The sequence below is a fragment of the Ciconia boyciana genome, chromosome 14 (genome assembly GCF_034638445.1).
Source record: "Ciconia boyciana chromosome 14, ASM3463844v1, whole genome shotgun sequence".
Lineage (NCBI taxonomy): Eukaryota > Metazoa > Chordata > Aves > Ciconiiformes > Ciconiidae > Ciconia > Ciconia boyciana.
Window position 1 is genome coordinate 1,677,398 of NC_132947.1, and position 25,962 is coordinate 1,703,359.

General features: G+C 49.7%; 1 protein-coding gene across 1 annotated transcript; it reads right to left on the reverse strand.

The window, feature by feature from the left end:
• Window positions 1–7,567: 7,567 nt before the first annotated feature.
• On the reverse strand, window positions 7,568–19,999 carry STMN3 (stathmin 3). The gene is made up of 5 exons (XM_072879112.1): window positions 19,901–19,999; window positions 10,152–10,247; window positions 9,466–9,641; window positions 8,446–8,637; window positions 7,568–7,925 (listed from the first exon to the last, which is right to left on the reverse strand). The coding sequence occupies exons 1-5, from the start codon at window positions 19,917–19,919 to the stop codon at window positions 7,866–7,868; spliced, it is 543 nt and encodes a 180-aa protein (XP_072735213.1). The 5' UTR covers window positions 19,920–19,999; the 3' UTR covers window positions 7,568–7,865.
• Window positions 20,000–25,962: the final 5,963 nt, after the last annotated feature.

The following is a 25,962-nucleotide window of genomic DNA, read 5'->3' on the forward strand; positions in this document are numbered from 1 at the left end:
TTCCTTCTTGCTTTCCAGGTTACCCAACCTAATGTTCATTAAAATGATACTTCACAAGGAGTTCTATTTCTTTTCCTTCACCCAGATAACCAACGGTAACCAGCAATGTTAATTCACCCTAGAAATTCACCCTAGAAAAGCCCTTTTCCAGGGAAGCTTGTCTGTATTTCCACCGGTGCTGCTGTCAGCAGCTCCCCAGGGACCTGCCCTGGTAGCTGTGTCCTCGGGACCGAAGTGGGGCTGGACGGGACAGATAAAAGGTCCCTCTGCCACTGTAACCGGCTCCCTCCGGCGCCCAATGGCAGAGGCATTATAAAGGTGGTAAGAAGGAGGCAACCCCACAGTGACGCTGCCCTGCACCAGTTTTCCCAGCAGCTGGTGGCCTCTTGGAAAGCAAAACCTCGCTTTTGCTGTCAGGCCCTGGGCAACGGGAACCTCCCTGGGCTCCTCCCCAGCACCCACGGCCGGGAGAAATTCACCTCCTGGCACCTTATCTGCTCACTGCTCCCCGGTCTGCCCCTTTATCGGTTGGCAGGCTCCTCGCAGCCTTAGTGCCCGGGAGGTTGCTGAGAAAGGACAGCCTGTTATTTTTCAAACCTTTAGCAAATTACTCTGCAAAACAAAATTTTTTTTTTGCCTGCCCAGGTGTACTTTTGCATTTACCTTGCCAGAGTCGCTGTTCTGTTCCCTTCCCCTTGCTCAGACACAGCTCGAGTGCTTTGTAGGGATCCTTCCAAGAGTTACTTACGATATTTTGCTTTGTTGGCCTGGTTTTGATCTTGGAAGAAGCATTTTGGTGGGTGCTACAATCTGGTCCAAGGCCGGTATCATGTCTTTAAGCCCTCTCGGTGCTGCCTGCAGGGCTGCCCATGTGGGCAGAGGCTCTAGGGCGGTGGGAGCCTCTGCAACGCCTGCCTGCTCCTCCCGTCTGCCCTCTCCTCAACGCATCCCATTCCTCTGCGCTTTTCTCCTTCAGCTCACAAGAGGATGAAGGATCTGACTTGAATGAACTAGTTAGAGGGTGACCGTGCTTGGTCTTTCCTGAATTTCATGGCACCGAGGCACTGTGCCTATTTTCCTAAGACAAATACAGAGGCTTACCTTACTGCATCCACTTTTTTTAAGAGCCTGGGTTAGTGGTCTATAGCAAACCTCGGAAGAAAAGTGAGCAATGCCACATTTGCCGTTAGGTCATTATCTCTAAAATCAGGAAGGTCACGCTGCAAAAATAGAATTCCTGTTTGTGCAGGCGGCAGTATCCTGCGCACACATGGGAAGAGCATCGGGCGCAGGCTGCTCGGCCGCCGCTGCGATGCCGCTGCGGTGATGGCCCCGGCACTGTCCTCCCCGCTCGTACAAAAGAGCTGCCCTGGGAATGAAAATTTCCCACCTCCTGCCTTCCCCTCGGTTTAGCTTCTCGTACACCAAGGTGGGGGATCCTTTCCACAGCAGCCGGGGAAGCAGCCAGGCGCCTTCCCCTCGGGTGTCCCCGTGGATGACAAACCTCCCCAGTTTGTGGGGCATTTTTGTGTATCTCGCCCCAGGGATGTGATTTTGAGTGTTGGCCATGCAAGGTCTCCCGGGTTAGGGTCCCCTCTCCTTGGGAACCGCAGCCCCGCTCCCCCCGCCGTGTCCAGCCCAGGGGGAAGGCTGGATCGTTTCTCAGGAAAAGCTCATTAAGCAAGCACTGGATTGCTTTTAAAGCAGCAGCTCATGTGTTTTCCAGAACTGCATTTATTGTATTTGTCATTGTCTTATATCTTTTTTCGATCTTCCTCTGTTAAGACTTTTCATACCCTTACCTTTCCCGCCGCAAGGGATGTCAGCAGTACCCTCATTCAAGCGTTTTATTATTTTTTCCCTCTGAGAATGGTGATAAACTATGGATCTCCGCATCTTTTATGCTGGGTGCAAAGTACTCATTTAGCATACAGATGCTCAAAGTCTATTTTGTTAAATCTTTAGGTCACTTTTCCATTTAATGCGTTTTATTAGTATTCTCACACTACAAAGAGAAGCCTCAGAAGGAAAACAATCCATTTATGGAGAGAGACGGACATGTACGGTTTCATACCAAGTTTATTTCTTTTTTTTTCTTTTTTTTTTTCATAATCACTTCTTTTGCACAACAACAACCTCAAGTTGACAATGAAATGCACGCGGTAGACCGAAGGGAACCGGACAAGGCTCTGTTAGTGATGGAAAGTCCTTCCGCGACACCGCGCCAGCTCCCCGCCCGGCTGCCCACCCGGCACGAGCAAAGGCTGCGGCAGGAGGAGTGAATCCTGCCCGGGAGGGCAGCCGGGGCGCTGAGCCCTGGGGTTACGGCTCAGCCCCGCGGCCACGCAGTCATCTTCCAAACCCCTGCCTGCAGCCCTGGGCCGGTTTATTCCTCCCGGGGTGGACGGTTGTGTACCACGACTCGGTACTTTGGTACTTTCCATTTTCAGAGCACTTTAGAGACGTGGATGCGTTGGCTCTCCCACGGTCCCCGTGGGGTAGGGAGCGTCGGTGTCCCCTTGTCATGGGGAGGGAGGGAAACTGAGGCACGGGGGATGCCGGGGCTGGGATGCCCGGCTGCCCCCCATGCTCAGGTCCCACCGTCACCGTGCCACCCTGCACCCCGGGGACCACAGAGCACCCAAACGTAGGCGTTGCCCAGTGCCCCTCTTCTGCTTTACTTAGACAGCTTACTACACAAGTGGAGTTTATTGGTCTTACTATGTCATCTCATCCCTAGCATGGATAGTAAGAAATCTCTAGCACCGTAAACAGCCATTCCCTGACTCATTTCAAGTGGTATAAGAGTGTATGTGCATATATCGTTTCCACGTATGCATTCCTGTGCACGTGTGCACAGCCGAGTGCACAGCCACTGTGAGGGAGGTAAGTAACGCAGCGGGACGGGATTAAACGAACCCCATGAGACAGGCTTTGCAGAGCCAGGGCCAGAGAGTCACACCGGGCTAAGCAAAAGCAAGCAAGCTGAAGTTTACATTTTAAAAGGAGCAGCAATACCGACCTACCCCCAAGGTAGGATGCATGCAATCGTGAACTGCCACCGTCCCTGGAAGGTCAACTCAAAGGTAACCCCACATCTAGGTTAAAGCAAGATTTTTTTAATGACTCAAAAATAATAAGATAAGGAATAGGCTCAGTCCAGAAGTGGTCTGAGGGGCCAGCATCCTTGAAAGCACCAATTTCCAGACGGAGCTGAGCACTTCGCTGTAAGGGATAACGTGAGCGCAGAGCTTTAATTTGGGATACGAGGCCAGTTGTCCCAGCTCTCGCGCAACTTCGCTCATCGCCCGGCTGTCGGTGCCAGCTGGGAACTAATTTAGCTTCAGCTTCTCCATCTTGCTCAAATCAGAGGCCCTTCTCCAGGAGAGCTCTTTGAAAGGTGTATGCCTGCACGTAATAAATTGTCACCATCCCGTCTTTCCTCTCTCACACAACTGCAAACGCTCCGTCAGTTGGTGGTCCGGGCAGGGATGCTGCCGGCCGCCTCGAGGATGCTCTCCCTACCAGGCACAAAGTCTCATGTTCATAAGCTGCTGCAAAAATGCGGCCGCTGACTGTCGTTACAGAGCTTGGTTCATAAACATCTACGGGAATCTATGAAGAACCTCAAGCCCTGCCGTAAGGAAGGCGGCCCTGGAAATTGGGGGGTTGCATGCCATGTCCGCGACTGCGGTACGTGGGAATGGTCCGGGAATGAGGGAGGCTGGGATGGTAAGGATGTTAATGAGGATACTTAATTAGTCTCAATTGAGGCATGAAGTATGCTGCTGCTGCACACAACCATTAGCAACCCTGGGAGATGGAAAGGCATGAAATAACCGTGATCCTGGACCGTACCACGTGCTGCTGGTCGGGCACAGCACCGCGTTAGCTGCTGGCACCGGCAGCACCATCCCCGTGGGTTTGGAGCGGTGCAGAGGGTGGGCGGACACTCCTCGTCCAGACGAAACCACGGGAGTTGGGGCACACAGCCAAAGCAATCACACATTTCCCTGATAGCGTCCAGTGGCACCGGACAAATGTCAAGCTCCCCAACATCCCTACTACATTCATCTGCACCGGGCAAACATCGCTCTGCTACACCTAAAGCATCTGGCCCCACGGATGAGGTTCTTTCCTTGGCACGACGCATCTCAGCAGCAGTAACAGAGCCGGTCCCCTGACGTTACCGATGCAAAACTCTCCCTGCACATTCCTGCTCCTCTGATGCAGGAGCTTACCCTGCAGTAACACGTTTTCCAGCCATCTCCACTGTCCCTCACAGCACCGACCCGATGGAGGTGAGAAAAATGAGTTTGCCAGTGCTCACACCTGCATGAGCACCGTGTGCCGGGCTGCCCTCCTGTGCGTTTCCCATGGGGTTTTTTGCCAGACAAAGCTATTGCAAGAATAAGTCCCCGCCTGAGGTCCAGGCTGGCCTCCAGGGAGAGGGAGAAGGGCGGGCGCGGGCCCTAAGCTGGCAGCACAAAGGCAGATCCAGGCAAGAACCGAGTCCAGAGACTCAGTTGCTGTTTGGGGAGGACGGCTCTAACCAGCACAACCTGCCACCGACCGCTCCTCCTTCAGCACACGCCAAACCTCGCAGCTCCTCCGGCTTACCCGGGGCTGCAGGGAAGAGCCTGGACCCCCTCACACGAGGTCTGGGTTAACACTAAATTACATGTACCAGAATCGAAGCATCACCTCTATTACATCTCTCAGCCCTTCCTTCTCCTCCCAGCACGAGGAGCAGCCCGTCCCGGCTCTCACCGCCCTGCCCGCAGGACTCAGGTGCCTCCAGCTCCCGACTCCGTGGTTTTCCAGCTGCTCCCTGGTCCGGCATCCCACCCTGCCGGCACCCTGCCTTCACCCAGCCCAGCCTCCGACTCCTTCTGAGCCCCAAGGAGGGAGTGAAAACGGTCGTTTCTCTTGTTTTAAACTCCTGCTCATGAGTACAACAGTTCTGATCATAATAATCATAATAATCATAATAATCATAGTACTAAAAACAGTATTTACAACAAGCTCCAGGTCAGAATTACACACCAAGCAAACACTCAGCACCACAGAGAGTAGGACAGGGTTAATATCTCGCAGATACCTTCTCAGATCCCACCAACGCGGGACACAGACATTTGACAGTTTCAACCATTTCTTACACACAAACATTTCATTTAAATTACTTTAAATTTTTTTTTTTAAACTTTTTAAAATTTCTTGTCACTATATGAATGAGGTGATGCTGGCGGTGATGCCACGCTCTACACAGATGCTTATCTAAGACAGCTGCTACTATAAACTGATCATTAGCTACTGTTAAGAAATTCAACCCTCAGTTTCCTTCCTCTTTGCCCCAAATCTTGTTTTTTTTCGTCACTGGGCAGCGTGGGAGCCTTCTAACAGTCCTGTCCTCCACCCGGCCCAGGCGGAGGGGTTTGGGAGTAAGGTAGCCCTTCCTTTTAGGAGCAGAGTGTCCCCTAACATCAAACCGTGGCCATGAAGGGATCTCTCCCGAATCCAGCTGGGACTTCTGGGGAGATCAGCAAAGAGCCCCGGGATGTGACCTCCAGCAGCTGCTGCTCTTGGCTCTCCGTGGGGTTTCTGTGACCGCCTGATGCTCACCCCAGGGTGTAATCAATTCTTTACCTAATTAAAGCACAGGGTAGACAGAAAACGTCATCTTCTGATGAGACTCAGTGATGATTTCTTTTTCAGAGGGGAGGAGAGGCAAGGGGATCATTATGCCCCGTGCAAACCCCTCATCTGCTCTAGCTCCTTGTCGCTGCCTGGCACGGCCGTGCAGAGCACGGTCCTGGGAGCCCCGGGCTGGGCTGTGCCCGTGCCCCGCTGCCGGGCTGCCCGTGCGCACGTCTGCACCCCTGTGCGCTGAAATTGTTCCCCAAGGACCCTGCAAAGCCCACCGCGGGAGTCCCTCATCCCACCCGCAGAATGGCTCTTTGGAGGTACAGCGTGCGAGGACACCAGTTCCTAATAATTAAACGTCTGGGTGCTCTGGATGCCCCTTGGGTTTATTCTGGGGTCTGAGAGGGCAGCCAAGACGGAGGGGCCATCGCGAGGCGGAGGGGAGCGGTGCCCTGGTGTAAATACCATCCAGGCACCCTGCGCTGCCCACCCCGCTGCCGCCTCCCCAAAACACCGCACCGGCTGTTAAATAACAACCCAGCAATCTTTAAGCACTGGACAGAGGGGAATTCTTGTTACCTTCTGCCTCAAATGAAAGCAGCTTCCACCATCTCCTCTGCAAAACCTTGCCACGGGATGGTGCTCCTGCAGGGCTGAGTCCCCAGCACTGCGAGGCCCCGCTTGCCGGAAGGTGGCCATTCCCTGCTCTTCAGATGCAACATTTCCACTTAGGTTTTCAAGGCAGAAGCAGAGCTGGGGCAAGGCGAGCAGGTCTGGGGATCTCAGTGGGAGGGTGGCAGCCCCTCGCAGTGCACGGTGGCTGCTCGGACCTTGGCTACCTCCATAAGCCGTGACTCTAGAAGATTAGGAAGTCCCTGGGCTTTGACAGTCACCTATTTAGATGAGACATTACCGCCATGCTCGCATGTTCTCTGCTCATCCCTATCTCCATCAAGAGACAATTTTTTCTTAAAAATAGGTCTTGAAAAGCTAAAGATAGACAAGGAATGAGCATGGGGACATCTCTTCGCCCTTACCGCAGAATTGCTCCCCTCTTAGCTCCCTCTCATCCAAAGCCGCCAGTCTGGAGGTACCAGGCAGGCAGCCGGCGTGCCCTGCCTCCCAGGGTGCCGCCTACGAGCCAGAGCTCCAGGGCTCATCTGGCGATCTCTGGTCTCAGTGTCTGCCCTGTAATGGCACCGAAGAGTCACATCCATCTTTGGAAAGAGGGAAGGATGATTATTCTGTTCACTAAAAGGCTATTTCACAACCATGCACCATTTCTATTGGATCTGCTTTCTTACTGGAGCGAAACCTTGTGCTTTGGGAGTGCTGGAGAGCCCGCAGACCGAGCGCCCTCTCCCAGGGCTCCTGCGGAGCTGGGGATGCAATCACCGTCTGCGGTTCTCCCAGGCTGCTCGGCCAAGACCTCTCGGCCCCGCTCTGCTGGGGAGAGGGTGGCTCAGTCTATGGGCTCCTCCAGCCCGTGGCCAACCAGGGCATCAGGCGGTGCCTGCCGTGACAGGGACTTGCTGTGACGTGGCACCCGGCACCAAGCTCTGCGTGGAGACCCTCACCTACTGTCACACGGGCTAGCAAAGAATCATCCAAAGATGAGGACTTTGGGTCACTGCCCGCCTGGGCTGGCTCCAGATACAGCCAAGAGATGGGGGGTCTGCACGCCACGACTCCTGAGCCATCCCATCCCTCTCTCGTTCCTCTCTCCTACCACTGGCTAACATGGGGCTGTTCCCTATTCCACTTCACACACAGAAATTATCACTTACTTCCCATTATTCTGAAACTGATATTTGGCTTAGAGCAAACACCAAGAGGGGTAAAAGCCCCGGATAAGAAATCCGTATCTCTGTGACACTGCTGGTTGAATTTATTAATATCTTAATTGTTTTTTACATCAGTTTAAGAAATATTTTTTTAAAAAAGGACAAAACCCTCCAAAGAAGCTGTTTGATTGATCGATTCTCTATTTCATGTGAACTAGCCGCTATTCTGCTTAGAGGTCCCTATGATCTGTGAATCCCCACAAGTACTGACGATTAAGGATGCAGAGATAGAGAAGCGTGTAGCTGGGGGACGAACACCAGGGGAGGGGGGGATGGAGAACCAAATGTTGCATCTAGACAAACAAAATAAAATGTGTTGGTCGGTCGATTGGTTGGTTTGTTAACAGGAATCAGGTGCTAGATGTGTAGAAAAGCCCTTTATCCAGAGATCTCCTCCCGCTGTTCCTTGTTCCTGCGAACTTCAGCTGCGTGCAGTTCCTGCAAAGAAGGGAGAGACGACACCAGGCTAACACTTTCTGCTCTTGCAGTCTCCATTTTCCTCCTCTCCTGCACGCAGGATTTGCACCAGACAAAAAAAAGAGACCAGTTTCCCCCCCGACACACCCCAAGGACAGCGGGTTATGCCTGCAAAGAGTGAAGCATCTCATCTGCGGGAGCCTGGAGGTGATGCAAACCCACAGCGAACGCGTTCACGGCTCCCCTCTTCTGCAAAGCCCTTTGGCCACGCAGTCCCTGGACACGGAGTGGGCCCGATCCTGTGCCTTTGAGCTTGCACTTATCAAGATCAGCCAGACGGTATTTTCTCTACTGACCTTGGAGGACACATCCCCCCTCCTTGTGCCGCTCCGGAGCGGAGCTGCTCCACAGCCCACTTTCCACCAGTAACGAAACGCCCGCTCCCCTGTGCCCATCGCTCTGGGATGACGCTGCAGGGACCAGACCCCAAACCCCGCCATGGGCATCAGCACCCAGCCCTCTCCCGGGGCATCGCACTCGCCTTCTCGCGGAGCCGCTCCCTCAAGGCGGCGAGATGTGCTTCGCGGATCTCCCTGCTCAGCTCCATCTTGTAGTTGAGCTTCTCCTCAGCCAGGCGGCTGAAGTTGTTGTTCTCCTCCAGCGCCTTGTGCAGCACCTCCCGCTCATGTTCCCGCTTCTCTGCCAGCTGCTTCAGCACCTGCGCCTCCTGGGTCTGCCGAGGCAAGGTGTCGGGAAAGGTGTAAGGCAACCGAAGAGGCTCTTCTAGCCTTCAACTCCCCAGAGAGGCTTTCTGACCATCTCCGCTGCTCAAAAGCGCTCTGCCACCCCCCTCCATCCCATAACGCTCTTGCTTGGAAGACGCTTTGTCACCTTTTTTCCTGCTATGGGGCAATGTCTGCTGGGTCCGGTGCTCCAGGCGGGCAGGCGATGCAACACTGCGCTCACCGGCTCAGCAAAACCGAGGTGACATCCATGTGGGCAGAGTCCCCTCTCCAAATGTCGCCTCATTCTTTGAATTATTTCAGCTTGCTGTCCCCTTACCCGCCAACATTCCTAACATTTATACTTTGTTTTACTCTGCCGGTTTTCTCCTTTTCAATAGTTCTCACCAGAAGACATTTTATACAGCACTTAGAATAAAATGCGGCACAGCCAGCTGTTGGAAACACAAGGCTGTGTTTAGGTTTGGAGTTTAAGTTGGGTGTGTGATCAACTGCTACATCTCCTGCAGCATTAGCTGGTGAGAACTGCCCCCGCCAGCCAGGTCACACGCAGAGGACCGAGAGGACCCCACACTGTGTGGTTTTAAGAACAGGAGGACGATGATGATCATCGAGTCCAATTCCCTGCCTAACCAGGCTGCAGAACCTCACTCCATGACTCCCACGTCTCACCTGACAATTTCTAGTGGAATATAATAATAAGTGTAAAAACACTATTTCCAGCCATTTTAGATTGCTCCTGCTAAGCCCGTTTCAGGGTTTGGTGCAATTAGTACCCGTCACAGAAAAGTCACTGCTTCTACAGGACATCTCGTTACCTTCCTCCTCTCCTCTGCAGCCTCCAGCCTCCTCTGCAGCTCCTCCAGGGACAGGTCCTTCTTCTTGGGGGGGGAGGAAAGGATTGGGCTCTCGGGAGATAAATCTGAAGGGGACTTCAGGATCACTTCGAAGCTCTGGCCTGATGCCCTCTTATCCAGCTGCTTCACCTCCATATCTTTGGGGGGAAAAAAAACAGGGACTCTGTGGACCTGTGACACTCAGGAGACCGTTCACCTGAGGGCACCAGGCTCTTCACATAGGAATTAGGGTGTTCCCATGTCCTGACCTGGGTGATTTTGTTCTATCTCCAAAATTTCCCTATCAGTGATCAGCTTTATCCCCCCCAAGTCGATGCAATTAATTTAAATTCAAGCTTCATCCCCCCCCAGGTCGATGCAATGAATTTAAATTCACAGCATAATTACAGAAAGGCCATATTGCTGTTAACATCTCCTACGTCACCCCAGTACGAAGCAGACAGCCTCTGCAAGCAGTTTCTTTCTGGGAAAATGTGGGTTACGTTAATAAAATAAACTGTGAAAGGAGACTAAACAGAAAGACCCCGGGCTGAGACATGGATTGCTGCTCCGGGATGGGACAGCCCAGCGCGCTGACGAGCTCCCGCGTTGCCTGCAGAAGCATCGTGCAAACGATGCTGCAGCTCCTGCGGGAGCTGGTTACGTACCTCCATACTGGTAGATGGTATTAGGATGGGGCTGGGTGTGGAAACAGGAGCAGATGAGGGAGAGCAGAGACAGCTCCTTCATTTTCTCCTTGTAGGCTGAAAAATACGAAATAGCAATGAGAAGAGAGTCTAATGGCAATGGCAGCTCTTTTTCACGGAGAAATGAAGCAAGTAGACACAAGGAAACCCATTTGTGGCTACCAGACTCTATGGAGGCTTTTCCAGGCTGGCATAGCTCGGCAAAAGGTCCCCAAGGAGCGTCTGTTCTAGAGCAGACTAAATTAGCTGCCAGTGTAGCAAATGTCATGGGAAGACACACAGTAGGAATTTACCACATCTAGGGGTATAAGTTTCTGTGCAGGATTTTTTCCCTCCAAAGGAGCTGAAACACTGCAGCCTGTGTGGTTAACCACGTCGGGACAGCTGCCAGACCCTTTCTCCAGTCTACTTCCAGACTCAGAGGTCAAATGACACCCATCAACACCTGGAAACATTGCTCAACCCCTGGCAAGTTCCTGACGTTTCACAGTTCAGCATTTCTGACATCAGGGTGAAGAGGCAAGGGGCAGTCAGCTAGAGAACAAATGGGCATTTGAGTGAAGAAATGGTTCGGGGTGCTGCTAATGGGGGGAAGTGCTGTAACCCGACTTCCCGAGGTACCTCCTTCCCTCCAGAAGCAGGCAAGGGAGGATGTAAGTGGATTCTGTCACCGCTTTGGCCCAGGCAGGCAGAGGCTGATACTGGTCTGCAGTCACAGTAAATGTTGTCCCCTGCAAAGGACAGGGAAATACACAATCCCTTCGAGCTCTGCTGCTGCGAGCCCTCCGGTTTGCTCGACGTTCCTGTGACTGGAGGACACACCGCAGCATCCTCAGTGATCACATGTGCACAAGGTGCTGCCCTAATGGCAGCAGCACCCACAGCTCGCAGTGGGTCTGTTTCTGGGGCAATCTTCACCTGTATTTTTGGAGTTTAGCACATTTAAGACAGTGAACTGTTAGCACACACTTGACAAAGAACCTCAGAATAGAAGGACTTGAAAGCGGAGAGGTGCTCTGTCAGGCTGTCAAGTTCTTTATCACACCGGTGTAACCCTCACAGCATCACTGCCATGTTGCAGCTCAGCAGCTGACGGCTCAGCGGTGGGTGCTGCTGTCTCATGGATGCCATGAGGCTCTGCCCTGGACTGGCTGCTCAGGGGACACCCAGGCATGTGGGGACAGAGTCTTCATGGCTGCGTGTCCTGCCAAACCTGCCCTGAGCCTCCTTGTGCCATCCTTCCTCCTGCCTCCCCCACAGGGCACAGGCGTTCTAGCGTCCAGCGTTGGCTCTGCCTCTGGATTTCCCACATGTCCTTGTGCTTCTGGTCTTGGTTTGTCTCTTCCTTACTGAGCTCCTGTTTCGACCTCCAGCCAGAGGTGAATCTGCAACCTGGCTGCCAATGCCACCTTCATAGCGAGACCCTCCACCGGGCCAGGAAAGGGAAATCTCCCAAACTTTGTAATATGAAAAGGCATTAGAGGCAGAACAATTTTGGAAAAAAATATCATCCTGTGTACCATATGCCCTCAGGAACACCTTTCAGATCTTCTTCTCTGCCTTCCTGCAGCTACTCGGGTGGGAAAACAGTGGCTTCATATGCCTCCTTCATACTTGCACTTATTTTCCTTCCTAGGTACAGAACTTGGTCCTAATTAACACCCTCCTTTTGCTAACTGACAGGCCCTGAAGCTCAGATCTTTACTGAACATTTTCCAGTTTGCTCCACATTCTGATTTTAATACCCTGCCCAGTCCTGCTGTTAAATGTAAACCAAATAGGAACAGCTTACACCAGCAGTGCCAGCCGCAGAGCAGGACATCTTTGATTTTGTTCTTAATGAAAAAAAGTCTTTGGGAAGCCTCTGAGAGTGCTGTATGGTGCTAGAAGTCACGGCATGCAGCTGTAAGCTAATGTATCTCACAACGTGCTGTCCGGAGCCCGGAGGAGGGTCCCCTGGGCTAAATGAGAGACATTATCATTTAACAGAAACAAACCACGCACCGAGGTCGTTGCTCTACCATTATGTCTGGTCCTGAGTGAAACCAAGACATTAAGCAGATGTGCCACATCCCCGACCCACTCGTTTAATTGTCTCCTAGCACTTGTTAGAGAGCACAGTGCTTTGTGTTTCATTACTTGAACTTCAGGAGGTCTGAACTGGTTTCAGTTCAGTAAAACTGAAACAGTAAAGCCCAGTACTGGTTTCACCGTCCTCTGTGTAGAGGAGCGTACGCTGCAGTCCCTGCCTTTCAGGACATCTGTTGTAAGGATTTTGGAGCTGCCTCCATTCCATCGGGATCTTCCCTGTCCCGCTTTCCCTTCTGTAGAGCAAACTGACCGTCCCTCTCCGTCAATTAAAACGAAAAGGAGTGAGAGGACAAAAGGACACCGCTTCACTGAGCCGCGCAGGGCTTTAATGAGCTATGGAAGTGCTGTGCCTCCTTCTCCCGGCGCTGGAGTCTGCAGCTGCACCCCGGCGCCAGCCATCAGATGCAATTAGCAGCAAGCGGGCACCCGGGTCGGGGGAGCAGGGCTGGGAGCTGCCGGCCCCGGAGACCGGCGGGGGAAGAGCCCGAAGAGCCCCGACCCGCCGGGCAGCCCTCGCTGCCGGGCAGACCCGCTCCAGCCTCCCCGCTGCCGGGGTGGGGAGGGTCGGGGAAAGCAGCGGGAACGGCGGCAGCGGACCGAGCCCCCCCGGCCGGTACCGGGGAGGGTCCGCTGGGCCCCGGGACCCCCGGCCCGGGAGCTGTCCGTTCAGCACCACCGCCCGGGACCCCCGGCCCGGGAGCTGTCCGTTCAGCACCGGCACCGGGGAGCCCCCAGGCAGCGGCAAGGCCGGGGGTTTCCGCATGAAGAGGGGGAAGGATCGACCCCTGAAGAAATCCCCCCTGATCCACGCCCCGAGAAATAAACGGCCCCTTGAACCCCCCCCCGCCTCCGCTCCGGAGGCAGCGGTTACAGCCGGGGGACACGGAAGCATCCCCAGTGCTGCCCTTGTCCTCATGAGCTTTTGATCTGACACATTCGGTGACAAACAAGAGGCGGCATGTGTCCCCAGCACAGTGTTAATAGGCTAAAATAAGAAAAGGCATCCTCGAGGAGAGGCAGAGCCTCTGATTCACTAAATAAAAGTAAGAAACATAACCTCTGGGTCACTATTTAGGAGACTGTGTCAATGAAGATCAAACCCAAGATCTCCTGAAGCAAGATGATGTCTCAATCACAGCTGCATCAGAAAGGGCATGCTTAAAACTCTCAGGGGTAAAAGATCAGCATTGCAAACCTCAGCACTAAAATTTACTTCAGAAGTATCTGCACTCAACAGATAGAAGGTTTTGAGGACATATTTATGCCAGTGGACAAAATCCTTGCACCAAGATAAGACAGCTGGCTGGCCAGAATATGACATGGCCAACAAGTCCCTTCCAGGAAAGCCTGTGTGTCTTCCAGTGCACAAACTTACACATTTTAAGAGCAATTAGACAGGAAATGCTGAACTTTTAATTTAAGCATCTATTGGCATATTTTACTTCTGCTAAGTCAGTAAAAATAAATTCAGCTTACACCAAAGAATTATTGTCTATGTGGATATATTGGGAAGGATATCTGACTCAGTTCCTAAGGGACTTTATACCAAAGAATGACTTCAGTCTCAGAGGTGCAACAAGAGCTTTGTCTCACTGACAGGCAGAGGATTAGGACAGGCTGCCCGCTCCAGTACAGAGTACGGATATTTTACGTTTCTTTTTAGGCAAACACTGCAGTGGAAGGATCAGTAGCAAGTTCATTCACTCTGGTATGGTCTTCATCACTAAGTCATCACACTTCACTGCTTTCATATTTGGACAATGCCCTTAATACCATGCTTTAACTTTTGGTCAGCCCTAGAGTGGTCAGGCAGTGAGACTCAATGATGGTTGTAGGTCCCTTCCAACTGAAATATTCTATTCTATTCTATTCTATTCTATTCTGTTCTGTTCTGTTCTGTTCTATTCATTCTATTCTATTGCATCTATTCTGTTCTATTCCATCTTAGAATTGGGGTAAAACATTACAAATAACTGAGTTTTGTAAACTAAGGAGTGCATAAACTGTAGAAGGTATAGAAAATATATGAGAGTCCCATCCTGTAAAGTGGGCTAAACTTGCATTTTAATGGCTTCATGAGACCTCGGGCAGCTATTAAGCTACAATCCTACCTAAAAGGTGCAGTCGGTTGCTCAATATTTCTGAATATTTATGCCCAGTAATCGGCACAGTCTGATCCTGCTCTGTTTATATTGCATTGCACACCCCATGCAACAATTAATCTTTATTAAAATTTTTCACCTAGCTTTTCTTCGCACCATATATAGGCAAAATTAGGCAAAATTACTTTCTCCCTGTTGCAAGGAGAAGAAGGGAGATGACCTGGGCCTTCACCAAGCCACCGAGAGGGTCAGGGTGCTCTCAGCTCGCTTTCGCTCTAGCGACTCATTTCCCGTGCTCCCTCTAGTGCTGTACAGCACATACAGCATTGCCACAGCCCTGCTGCTTCGCATGAGCACTACATACAGCATTTATCCATGTGAAGTGTTTGTCTCCAAATTAATCCCCGGAGACACCATCCAGCTGCTCCCCGAGTGGCTGCAGCGCAAGAGATGGAGGAACGGCTGGGGACGGGTGCGGTGCGCGAGCAACGGGAACCATCTGCCTGCTCATGATATGCCTGGACAGAGTGCCTCACCACCTATCATTCATTAAAAAGTTCTGTTCTCTGCTTCCTAACCAGATAAAATTAAACTATAGACTGTTTGAGCAGCTTGTCTTTTTGTTCGGTGTTTAATGATGTCCAGCAAAACAGAGTGAGGCCATCTAGGCACAACACTGATACAGACTCATTCATAATAAACCAGAGGCACAGCAAGACTAATTTATATGAATTCAGGCAATTTAAATGGATGAGACTGGATGTGCTATGTCTGACAGCAAGGTCAAAGGAAGGTTATGACAGGAAAATAATCTGGTTTGCAAAGATAACTTTGGAGAAGTAAAAATTGCCTCCATAAAGAATATTGCATCATGAAAAAATGAGAACAGTCCAATTATAAATTTAGCCAAAGCACAAACAGAAGGTAGAGAAGGTAGAGAAGCTAGAGAGACAGGGAACCGAGGCCTTCAGCACAAAGACTGCAATGCCACATCCACGACAAAAGCAACCATAGTCCTCAATAAGCCTTGAGAGTACAACAGGCTGTGAATCCTGCTATGGATCCTGTCATAAAAATAACGGCCAGACCTTCACTTCAGTCTAACTCATTTCCATTTTCTTGCTCCCCAACTTCCAAAACCAGGTCAGCAAGAGAGCTCGCACAACCAGAAAACACTAGCGGGTTTTTTTTCCAGATCAGCGGTTGTACCCCACACTGATGCCATACACCATCTCAGCTGCTCACCATGAGATTTGAGGCCCAGAAGTCACCACAGGCTCATGTGGAATCATCCACGAGAACAGGCAGATGCGAGGGTCACTCTGCCTTCTGTCGGACATCTGGTAAACTATCACCCAGGAACGGTTTCCAATCACCCCGCTCCTTCCCTCCTAGGTTTCATTTGCAGCTCATGAACACCACATCAACCCCTGTTATCCACAGCCAATGAATTAGCAAATCACTCAAGCTGTAGCACTGGAACACGTGGGCCGCCCTCAGGAAAACAAGCAGGGAAATCTCCTCTTCTATGGGCTCAGCAAGAGAGAAGGGCTCAAGCTGTGCAGCAGAGACCCAGCAGCCTGGGCTGGGTGGGTGACTGATTGTCAGGAAGGAGAGAAGCTGGCCTGGGCTGCTTGATAAAGCAGATGAAGGAGCCAAATGGAGGCAGCTGTCCCAGAGTGTTTGTGCAGTGGGGGCAAATATAGGTTCAGATGGTCAGGTTTGGAAGAGACAAAGAGCTACAAAGGAGCTGGGGACAGTCAAAGACAGGAGTCCAATGCCATGATGTGTAGGTACAGACATGCTGTGGGACCACAGACAGTCATTTGGTCTCTTTGGATCTTGGTTTCCTTTGCATTAACTGAGGATTATTGTACTTACCCATTATACAGTGATATTATGTGTATAAACACATTCAGAAAACATCAGATTCTCCAGTACAGCACTAAACATGCAGAGGTACCTTGAAAGAATAAAAGGACTGTTTGGAAATATGCTGAGCGGCTCTTCATCAGTTGGGATGTGCCAAACTGCTATAGCACATGCACATGATCTTTGGTTGCTCTCTAGCTCTTTTGTATTTCTAAATCACAGCCAAAGATCTGTCCATCAGCTTAACTCCCCTCTGGATAGGAGACTTTTTTTTTTAAATGTAGACTCACACCCAGCAGAATAAAGCCCATGTCAGTAGGGCAACTGGGAGGGATTAGGCAGGCATGTTGTTTCCAGTTAATTTAGGGGTATAGAAGTTTTAGTGAGCTTCAGGTCCCTCCAAGTATTATCATCAAGAATCATCAGCCCCATTCACCATAAGAAAACTTGAGGCTGCAATCCATCCTGCTGCCCACGCTGCTGTCACAAAGGTCTTATCTGCAGCCCGCCAGTTGCCACATCAGACCACTAAATCTCAAGCTTTTCCTCTGCAGAAGGAGAATGTGTTCATCTGATAAAACAATGCCTTCACCAGCTCGGAACCAACATTGATAGGCTCCAAGCAAGCCCCTTCTTGAGATATCAGAGGGATCCTCACAGATTCTACATGGTACCATCAAAGAAGATATGATTTATATTTTAGAAAGAACAAATGTTTTCCAAGAAGTTAGATCCCTCATTTGGATACAGTGGTAAAAAAAAATAATAATTAAAAAATGCCTACAATAGATTCTCTTGGCTTGTAAAACTGAAGTCCCAATAAAAGCACCATAAATTTCTAAGACCATATACAGTCCATCAACACCTGAAGAGAAAGAAAATAGTGATTTCTTGAGAACGCAGAGAGATGGAGAGGTTGAGAGAAAGGACCATGACCCTCCAGCATGAGCAGTAGAAGTGTCAGAATAGGGCAATACCATGTGGTGTCCACCAATACAGAAAAGGGATTAAGGGGATAGCCCAGACATATATGAAGTCACACGACTCTCACATTTCGATGTTAGGAGGAGAAAACCTCGGGATCTATCAAGGCACATTTACCATGCCCAGTCGTGAGGCCAGGAATGACAAACCGGTGTTTCCTCTTGGCTCCACCTCCTCAGACACGCTAACGTCGGAGCAAAGCCCATGAGGCTGTCACCTTACTGCATCATTTCATAATCTCGTGTCTCTTTATTCAACCCAGATGCCTGCAAATGGTGGGGAAAGTCATATAGTCCTGCAGAGTCCAGCCAGACACCCTTTCCGCGGTGTACCAAAGCACAAAGCTTGGTGCAGATGCTGTGGGGAGGAGGTGTGAGGGCTCTGCCCCTGCAAGGTCTGCCCGGCGGCACGGCCAGCACCGCAGCTGAACCTGCACTGAGCATGTGCTGCCGCGTCCTCTGCTCTAGCACCAAAACCAACCACCACGGCCAGGAGAAAACGCCTGGGGTGGCAGGGAGAAAAGAGGGGGGACTGCTGGGCTGGGAAAAGCAAGCCCCAGTTCTTTTCATCCCAGGGATTTGTTTGTTTGTTTAAACAAACCCAAGAAAATCTTCCCAAGGGGGATAAGGCCCCGGGCATCAGCTGCAGACAATTACAGCTGCTCTCCCTTCAGCACGGATTTGCTTTTGCTGCGGATAAAGAAGAAAATAACAAAGAAAGCAAACAAGACTTTTTCCTTAATTTAAGGATTTAGCAAATGCCTTTTTCTCCTGCCGTTCCAGGCTACTCTCCATTCTTGCTATATATGCTATAGGCGATGGGGAGCTGCTCCCTGCAAAGGCAGCTGGGCGAGGCTCAGCCCCGCTCCCTCCCTTGGCAAACATCACCCTATTCTCTTTCCTCCTCCCGCAGCACTGTTTTCCCATGACTTTCTACTCCTTGAAATTGTTTCCCTACTTGATCTGAGCCACAAGAAAATGTGGTTTCTCTGAAGCACGCGCTTCTTCATGATCCTAAGGCTCCTTTGACAGTAAAACTGCATCTTCGGGAAGATTAAATATGCCGTTGGCATGTGGTGGGTTGGGAGGGTGAGAATGCACCAAATGGAAAATGCATGTTATGCCTACGCGTGCTTCATCCGCCACCTCGTCCATCTCAAGTTCGGTGCAACCTTGGTTTAGATGGCTGGTAAGCCTGAGCCGTCCCTCCCACCCCCACTCTGCAAACGAGGTCCAATCCTGTTCTGTAGGAGAGGAAGGCAGATGGGTGGGACCTCCCGAGCATGCACTGGCGCACACGTTCATTGAGACAGGGATACTCACAGAAATATATACAATAGCTGGAGATTTTCTATCACAGAGACACATTTTTTCAATGCTGCTTTACCATCTTTAATTGCATGCAAAGACCACTCGGGATCAGCTGCACCCTTACACCCCCCCACCCCCACCCCTCCATCTCTCTGTCCTTCTCTCCCCTGCATCTACTGGTCTTTTAAAAGGAGAAAGGAATAGAAAATGCACAGCAGGAGACAGGGGCAAAAGCCAGTGAAAGAAGGAAGAAGTGTTGCCTGGTCTCCTTCTGCTGGTTCCCTGCCGGGGGCGGGGGACACAAAGCTTTTCCTTTTTGTCTGCTGTTCCTGTTCAGCCCTACATCCCAGCCCTCCAGGATTTAGCTTCCCCCGCCCAAGCCCCTCTTTATGCACTGCAGAATTCAGAGCCATTTCAAGAGAAAACTTGGGTTTTTTTAAAGAAAAAGACCCTCCAAACCCACCCACTGTTCATTGTACCATTTCAGGCTTTTCTTCTCCTTCACCCACGTTCCCAGTTTCAGCCATTTGAATCCTTTCTCCCCAGTTAAAAGGGGCAAGACACATCTTTAGGAAATGGCTGGACCGAAGCACAGCATCCTCAGGGCAGGCTGCCATCCTGCAGCCAAACCCGACCCGGCGCCAGGCTCCTGGGCAGCCGCGCTGTGATTCCCGTTATTGCTGCAGGAGGGAGGAAGGGCTTCCCTTGCAGCATTTGATTTCACCCAACGCCATCAGAGGACCGCTCCCCTGTAGCATCTTCTAACGAAGAAATGTGAGCTGTGGAAGAAATCTAGGGATGGGAAGCCCTGAGAATACACAGAAACCCACCTAGGTTATTCTGGTTGGGTTTGGGGGATTTTCTAGGGCATTACTGTCAGTCTCTTGCCTATGTCTTTCTTTCCATTACCCATCTAGGCAATACATGATCTTCACAAACCAGAATGTAATTGCTGATTTCTCTGCATCCAGCTACACGGCATGCAAATTTTTCTTAGGAAAAAAAAAAAAAAGCTGTATCACATTACAAAAAATAATAATTCATTGGCGTGCAGCAGCATCTTCTTATGGTACAATGTAACAGCAGCAATATTTTAAATTGGCAAGTTTATCACATGTGTATTCATATTAAAATAAAAAGCCCACCTGCTATCTTGCATCAGAGGGGTGTGTGTGTCTATGGGGGAGGAAGGGGAACAATGCTGCCATAGCAGCTGCCTCCTCATCACAGAACTCCCCCGAAATGCACAGGAAAAAATCCCCAAACCTTCAGAATAATGATAAAAAAAATAAAACCTGATGGTTCTACAAGCGGGTTGATGACAAGCCCCTCCAAAAGATGTCTATCCTACCTGAGACGGTGCTGGCCATGCTGCGGCGGCTGGAGCGGAGCGGGTGCTGCAGGAGCAGGAGCGCAGGAGCTGCGGAGGTGCTGCAATGCTGCGGGGAGGCAGGACTGACTCAGCTGGAGGGGGCTGCAGCCATCCGCGGCAGGGAGAGGCTGGAGAGCCCAGAGAAAGGGAAGGGGTGGAAAGAAAAAGAAGGGTCACTAGTTCAGAATATTAATTAGCGTATCAGGCCTCCTTTCCTGGGTGGCTTTGACGGCAGATCCCTCCCAGGCAAGGCTGCTTGCCAGAAACACAGACCCACTGCGGGGGGGGGGGGGGCGAGGAGACACACCCAGCTGGGCTCTGGCAAAAGATGATTTTTCCTCCTCTTCCTCCCTTTCTTGTCTGCTCTAGACAGGCTAAACTGCTTTTTCCCTTGCTGAAAGCAGAAATAAGCAAATTCATTGATTTTTAGTGTTTTTTTAAACCATCCATTCCAAGGCGGTGCCCACCTTGGGGGCAGGTCTGGGGTCTGGCTTAGCTAGGCTGAGGTGTAAAACCCAAACCCCAATCCTTGCAGCAGCTTTAGGCAAACAGCAAAGGGAGGAGGTACCCCAGACAGGCTCAGCATTTTTAGGCGAGTTTTTTTTTTTTGCACCAGCACTGGGGCACAAAAGGGGCTGCAGTTTAGGGGGGGAAACTGCTGTAAATAAAAGTAGAGGAAGAAGAGCAAAATGGAACTCTCTGATTTCAATGGGACTTCTCTGGGTTTCTCCCCCCTCCCCGCCCCAGGCATCAGGACTTTTTTTCTTTTCCTTTTCTGTTCTGTTTTCTATCATTTCTATCATCTCCATTTCTGGCTGTTGCTAGGGGCCAATGCGTCTCTGCTTGTAGAGGATCACACCCCCATTTGGGACCAAGGAACCCTCCCCAGTCCCTACTGCCAGCTGCACCCATCCGACCACGGCTGCACAAACCCCACCTCGGGGCCTGCGGTTGCGATCCTTTGTGATCCTCCCAGCCTCTGGCCCTCTCGTGCCAGATGTTATCCTGCTGGCTGCACATCCCCTCTGGCTGAAAACACCCCAAATCTCCCAGCACCCTGCAATGCAGACACTCCCAAACAATTCCAGCAGCTGCAGGGAACTACAGGTTGTTCACGTAGCTGCCGGCGCTTTGGCTTGGCCAGGGGCAGGAGCCACAGGCAATGCCTACTAAATTCAGTTAGAAGGACAGAGATTTCCCTTTTATCCCCTAATCTTCAAGTGTCCTATTCCCTCAACACTGTATGCAAAAAGAAAAAAAAAATTATAGAAAATAATTCTAATTCAGAATAATATTAACACTATCCACAAATTTTCAATGTGTGTTTGGAATGGGAGCTTTTTTATTACCATTAACCACTCCCTGTTCTGTCCAAGGCTTGTTTTGTAGTTGCAACTCTCTCTACTTTCTCCTTGGGTTGAATCTCTAAGATGTTATAGGTTATCTTGAAGGCAGCAGGCTGAATTGTGTGTGTTTCAAAAACACACTCCCCATTAACAGATGAAGGCAGCTGTCCCAGGCACCCAAATGCTGGAATAATTTCCCCCTCTATTTAGGATGAGCTCTGGCTTTGTCTTATCTACCAGACCTGAGAGGGTCTGTCTACTTCCTGTGATATTCTGGAGCTTCTGGGTATAAATCGCATGCATTTTATTCCCGTTATTTAGAAAAAGGTACAGAAGGCTTTCAAGGTGCCATGGCATGTGTCCCAGTGGAATACACTGTATGAGAAATGGCGAGCAAACTGGATTTACGTGGCTACACCGCACATCATACACTTTAGCTCCAATATTGTTCACACTTTCTAGATAACCTGTCATATAAATGATGTTAATACAATTAATTCTGGATCCATCTGTAACACTGGGAGATATTTCTTCCTTCTTTTACATGTAACTATCAAGTTCTCCCTGATTTTCACTAGGGAGCATCTGAAGGCACTGGGTATTTTTTTCAAGATGGGGATCAGGGAAAATCGGTGAGTATTTGGCTAACGTGTCCTGTGCCTTCATCACACGTGACATCTGACCAGGCAGACTATGAGGAAACAAAAGATTTTCATAGAGAATCAGCAAAGAAGTTGGTTTTCTAGCAGGCACTTCTTTCACTACTTTATTGCAAATGTTTTCAACATCTTTATCAACTAAATATTCCCAGATGTTTTTCAACATAGGAAGGGCTTCTTCCAATAATTCATGCTTTCAACAATGCTGAAAAAATGCAAGTCTACAACAGTATAGCTGTGCAAACTGCAAACGGCAGCTACTCTGTTGGTTTTGAAGCACTCAAGTGTCCTTTGAAGGAAAAAAAAAAAAAAAAAAAGAAAAATTCCCAATCTGACCAAAACGTTTCTCTCTTCAACACATCCCCAAAACAGGGACCGGGAACAATCCTCATGTGTCATTACAGGGAACACTCATCTAGGGCAGTTCATTTGCAAGCTGTGGTTGTTACCAAAAGGGTCACGGGCTCAGCACACTTTATATTGCTATTTGTGGCTGCAAGCCTGGCAGAAGTACAGCTTGCAACAAGAAATATTTGGGGAACAATTTTATCTAGTGACTAATGAAATAACATCGAAAGATGAAAACCATCTGGTCTAAAAGGAAGAGCATGGGCTGCGATACGGGAGGCTCTAACACACAATACCCAGGCAATAGCATCGGCGTGAGACCTTCCAGTACCATTTGCAGTCTCAAGCTGAGAAAAGCTGCCAAGAAATAATAATAATAATAATAATAATTAATAATAATAATAATTGCACATATGGCAGCATTGAAATTGTAAAATGTGTACACATTTTGTACAAATTGAATTTGTAAAATAATACAAGAGAAAGGAGAAAAAGAACTGAGGGAGGGAAACCAGTGACAACAACATCAGCACGAACTCAGGAAAATGTTTGCCTGAAGGCAAGAGAAACAAGAAGGTTACTCTAACGTTTCTTCTTCAGTATCTATCATGTGCACTTGAGAAATGAGGCCAAGTTCTACAAAGGATCTGGATCCGGAAGGAGAAGAAGAAGAGTTGTACTAATTCAGTCACGCAGAGGTGTAAAGGAAGCTGGGGATTCAGGTCACCCTAGGGTCTGCTCAGCTACAACAGGTATTGGGTGTACACAAAGTTTGCAGTGCCAAGCTCGATGACGGAGCAACTACGAATGGTAAAGAGCAGCAAATGTTGAACATGTGAAGCTGTGAACTCTGCTCTAGCGGTTCCCTTACGGCCTCTATCAAATCACTAATCCCATCTGCTTCGGCTTCTTCATCTGTAAAATGAGAATTTACTCACCGTCCTAATAACAGGATGATTGTGATTAAAATTGGAGGGTCAAAGTGGAAAGCTATTTTGTTATTTCCCAACAGTAAAGAGACAGAAAGGCTCCAGGTTAGCAGGATTCAAAGGAATCAAATAATTTTGTGGTCAACCAAAAGTTTTAGACTGTTGCTATGGGAACCATCGCATCTCAGAAAGATAGTGAACGGCAACTTAATCCTCTCCTGCCTGAAAGGGGAAAAAATAACCTTCATGCAAACTGCAGGAGTTTCACAGCCGGTTGTTGCAGCTCTTCAAACTCTTTTGTCCCAGTCCTCAAGATTCTTGCTTGTCTGTGAAGAGCGATCCTGCCTAGGCGGCCTCTGAACAAAAACAACAACTATTCACTTTGTATTTATGCACCGCACAAGCGTTCTGCTTGCTGGGTTCTCTGCAGTTTGGTTCAGCCACTCACACACCCACTTCCCCACAGAGTTTAAGGGTCACCTTTTCCAAGGTTTTTCTTTTGTACATTTTTTTTTTCCTAGAAGGCACCACTTCAAATGAAACGTAGTTCATCCAAGATCTTCACCATCCACTAATGAGCAAGCAGTGGAGACGCCCTGGTTCCTGCTGTCTGGGTCGGCACATATAGGCCGTTACGGGTGTAGGAACTGGCCTTTCGTACAGTCCTCTGTGCCGCTCTGACAAATTCTTTAAACCCCTTTTCTTCTCCCTCTCCCTCTCCCATCTCTTGCCTTGTAAGAACTCAGGTTTTATCCTAGGGAGCCAAACACCAGAATGACAACCCAGGTGCAAGATCAATGCCTGCCTTTATCAAGTCTGTATCCCGACATAAACAAATGCTGTAGCTTCAGTAAACCTTCACAATTCTTCTGCAACCTGAACAAGAAATAATTTTTTCTCTTTAAACTTTAAAAATATTGTTTCCTCTGTTCTCAGTTTTTAGAAGAAACTGGCATAGCAATGATGAAGAGACACTTGCCAACGCTGGCACTGCAGCCTTAGTCAAGTAAGGTAAATGGTGCAGAGGACCAACCCTCCTGAAGGATAAAGTGCGCTCGGCCGGCGCTGACTCATGTTTGCCGCTGGACACCAGCGCATCTGCTGACTCATGCTCCTTTTTGGGTTTGGTAACCTTCCAGCTCTTCTCTCTCTAAAGGTAACGCTGCTTCCATCAACATTGCCTAAATAACTGCTAAAATAATCTGATTTGATACACTATTGATACTATTTTTCAGTGCAGGAAAGATATACTTACAGGAAATAATAATAATGACACAGTATTCCATATATTTATGACTTTTAAACCTTTATTCTCCATTATAAATACCTTATCCCACACTCTCATTTTACAATCTCTACAAACTAATTTCTTTTGCAGCTTAATTTTGCATAACTGGTATCAAGTTAAAGAGCTGACAGTCAGAAACACAAACAAAGTCAGTCGTTACATTTTGTGTGGCGCGCTGTGAAGATCTGAAGGTATAACTCGGCGCTCGCTAGCCCCTTCCCTACAATTAAAGACAGTTTACAATCCAGGCAAGTTCAGCTCAAGGAGTTTAAAGGCTGGCAACCAAAGCAGCAACACCCATAAGCTCCCCTAACTGAACAACTGGAAGACACAAAATGTACCAGAAGTTTGAGAAGATAACAGACTACATAATATACTCACATTTAAGGTCTGTTCCTTTTCATAGTTATTTTTCTTTAAATATTGTAACACTTCACATACAAACAAGCTGTGCAGCTTGCTAGGAATAAAGGCATTTTAAAGTTACAATAAACCAAGCCACATCCTGTTCTACATCTACACAGTAACCACCTAACAGCGGGAGATGCAGCAATAAAGTACAGAGAGATGCCTGTAAAATATTTTCTTCCTACCTTCTTCCTCACAGAACTGCATAAAATATGGTTTTGTAAAATTTGGGGATCCAGGTAAACCATGCCTATGCATTTATTAAAACACTTGCAGGGTTTGCTAGAGTCTTACAAAGCGAGTAATCCATCGATCCAGAGCAGTTCAGAGTTCACTCCCATCACACACTTGTGGGACCAACCTGAAATGCCGACGCAGCCGTTCCTGGCCATGTGCACGATACACTGACAGGGGCTGAAGGCTGAAAGAATCGTGCTGAAGCAAAGCAGGGAACAAAGGAGCAGCACATTCACTCCTAACAAAAGATACCCCTCAGAATTCATGACTGTTCTTAATGCAGAAACTACAAGGCTCAACATAACGACACAGAAACCCTCTTATCTTAAATGCTGAGAGTTTCAACAACGAATCCTGTAGCATTCTGCCTTCTATGTGCAGTACCGAAGGGTGGCAGACGCCCAGCACAAAGCACAGCAGCGCAGTGGACACAAATTCTGGTCAAGGGCATCGCTTATCACGCGGCTCCCCCGAGTCGTTAATGACGGGGAGAAACGCCAGTCCCGGGAGCTCTCGCCCAGGAGCGCTCACACGCTCCGGGGGAACCCAACAGGGCCGAGAGGCTTTAGAAACGCAGCCGCTTTGCTACTTTTAGCAGCCAAATAGCCGATCTTCTGCCTCTTCGCGGCCAAACCTTGCCCTCCGCCCCGGGCAGAGCCGGGGGAAGCGGCTGAGGGACCCTCCAGCTGAACCACCCAGCGCCTGACAGGGAGGCTCCCCCAGGCCCGGGTCCCGCTTCTCTCCAGGCCCGGCAGGGCCCAAATCCCGCCGGACTTGGTCCCCTCGGGCCTGCGCAGCAGCTCACAGGAGACGGCCCCAGACCCCC

What these genes read in the sequence shown, in the direction of transcription:
- STMN3 (XM_072879112.1), bottom strand. An exon ending in TACCATCTACCAGTATGGAG is followed by an intron (nt 9,642 to 10,151) that starts GTACGTAACCAG and finishes TTCCCCCCAAAG; the next exon opens with ATATGGAGGTGAAGCAGCTG. An exon ending in GGGAGCGGCTCCGCGAGAAG is followed by an intron (nt 7,926 to 8,445) that starts GCGAGTGCGATG and finishes CCTTCTTTGCAG; the next exon opens with GAACTGCACGCAGCTGAAGT.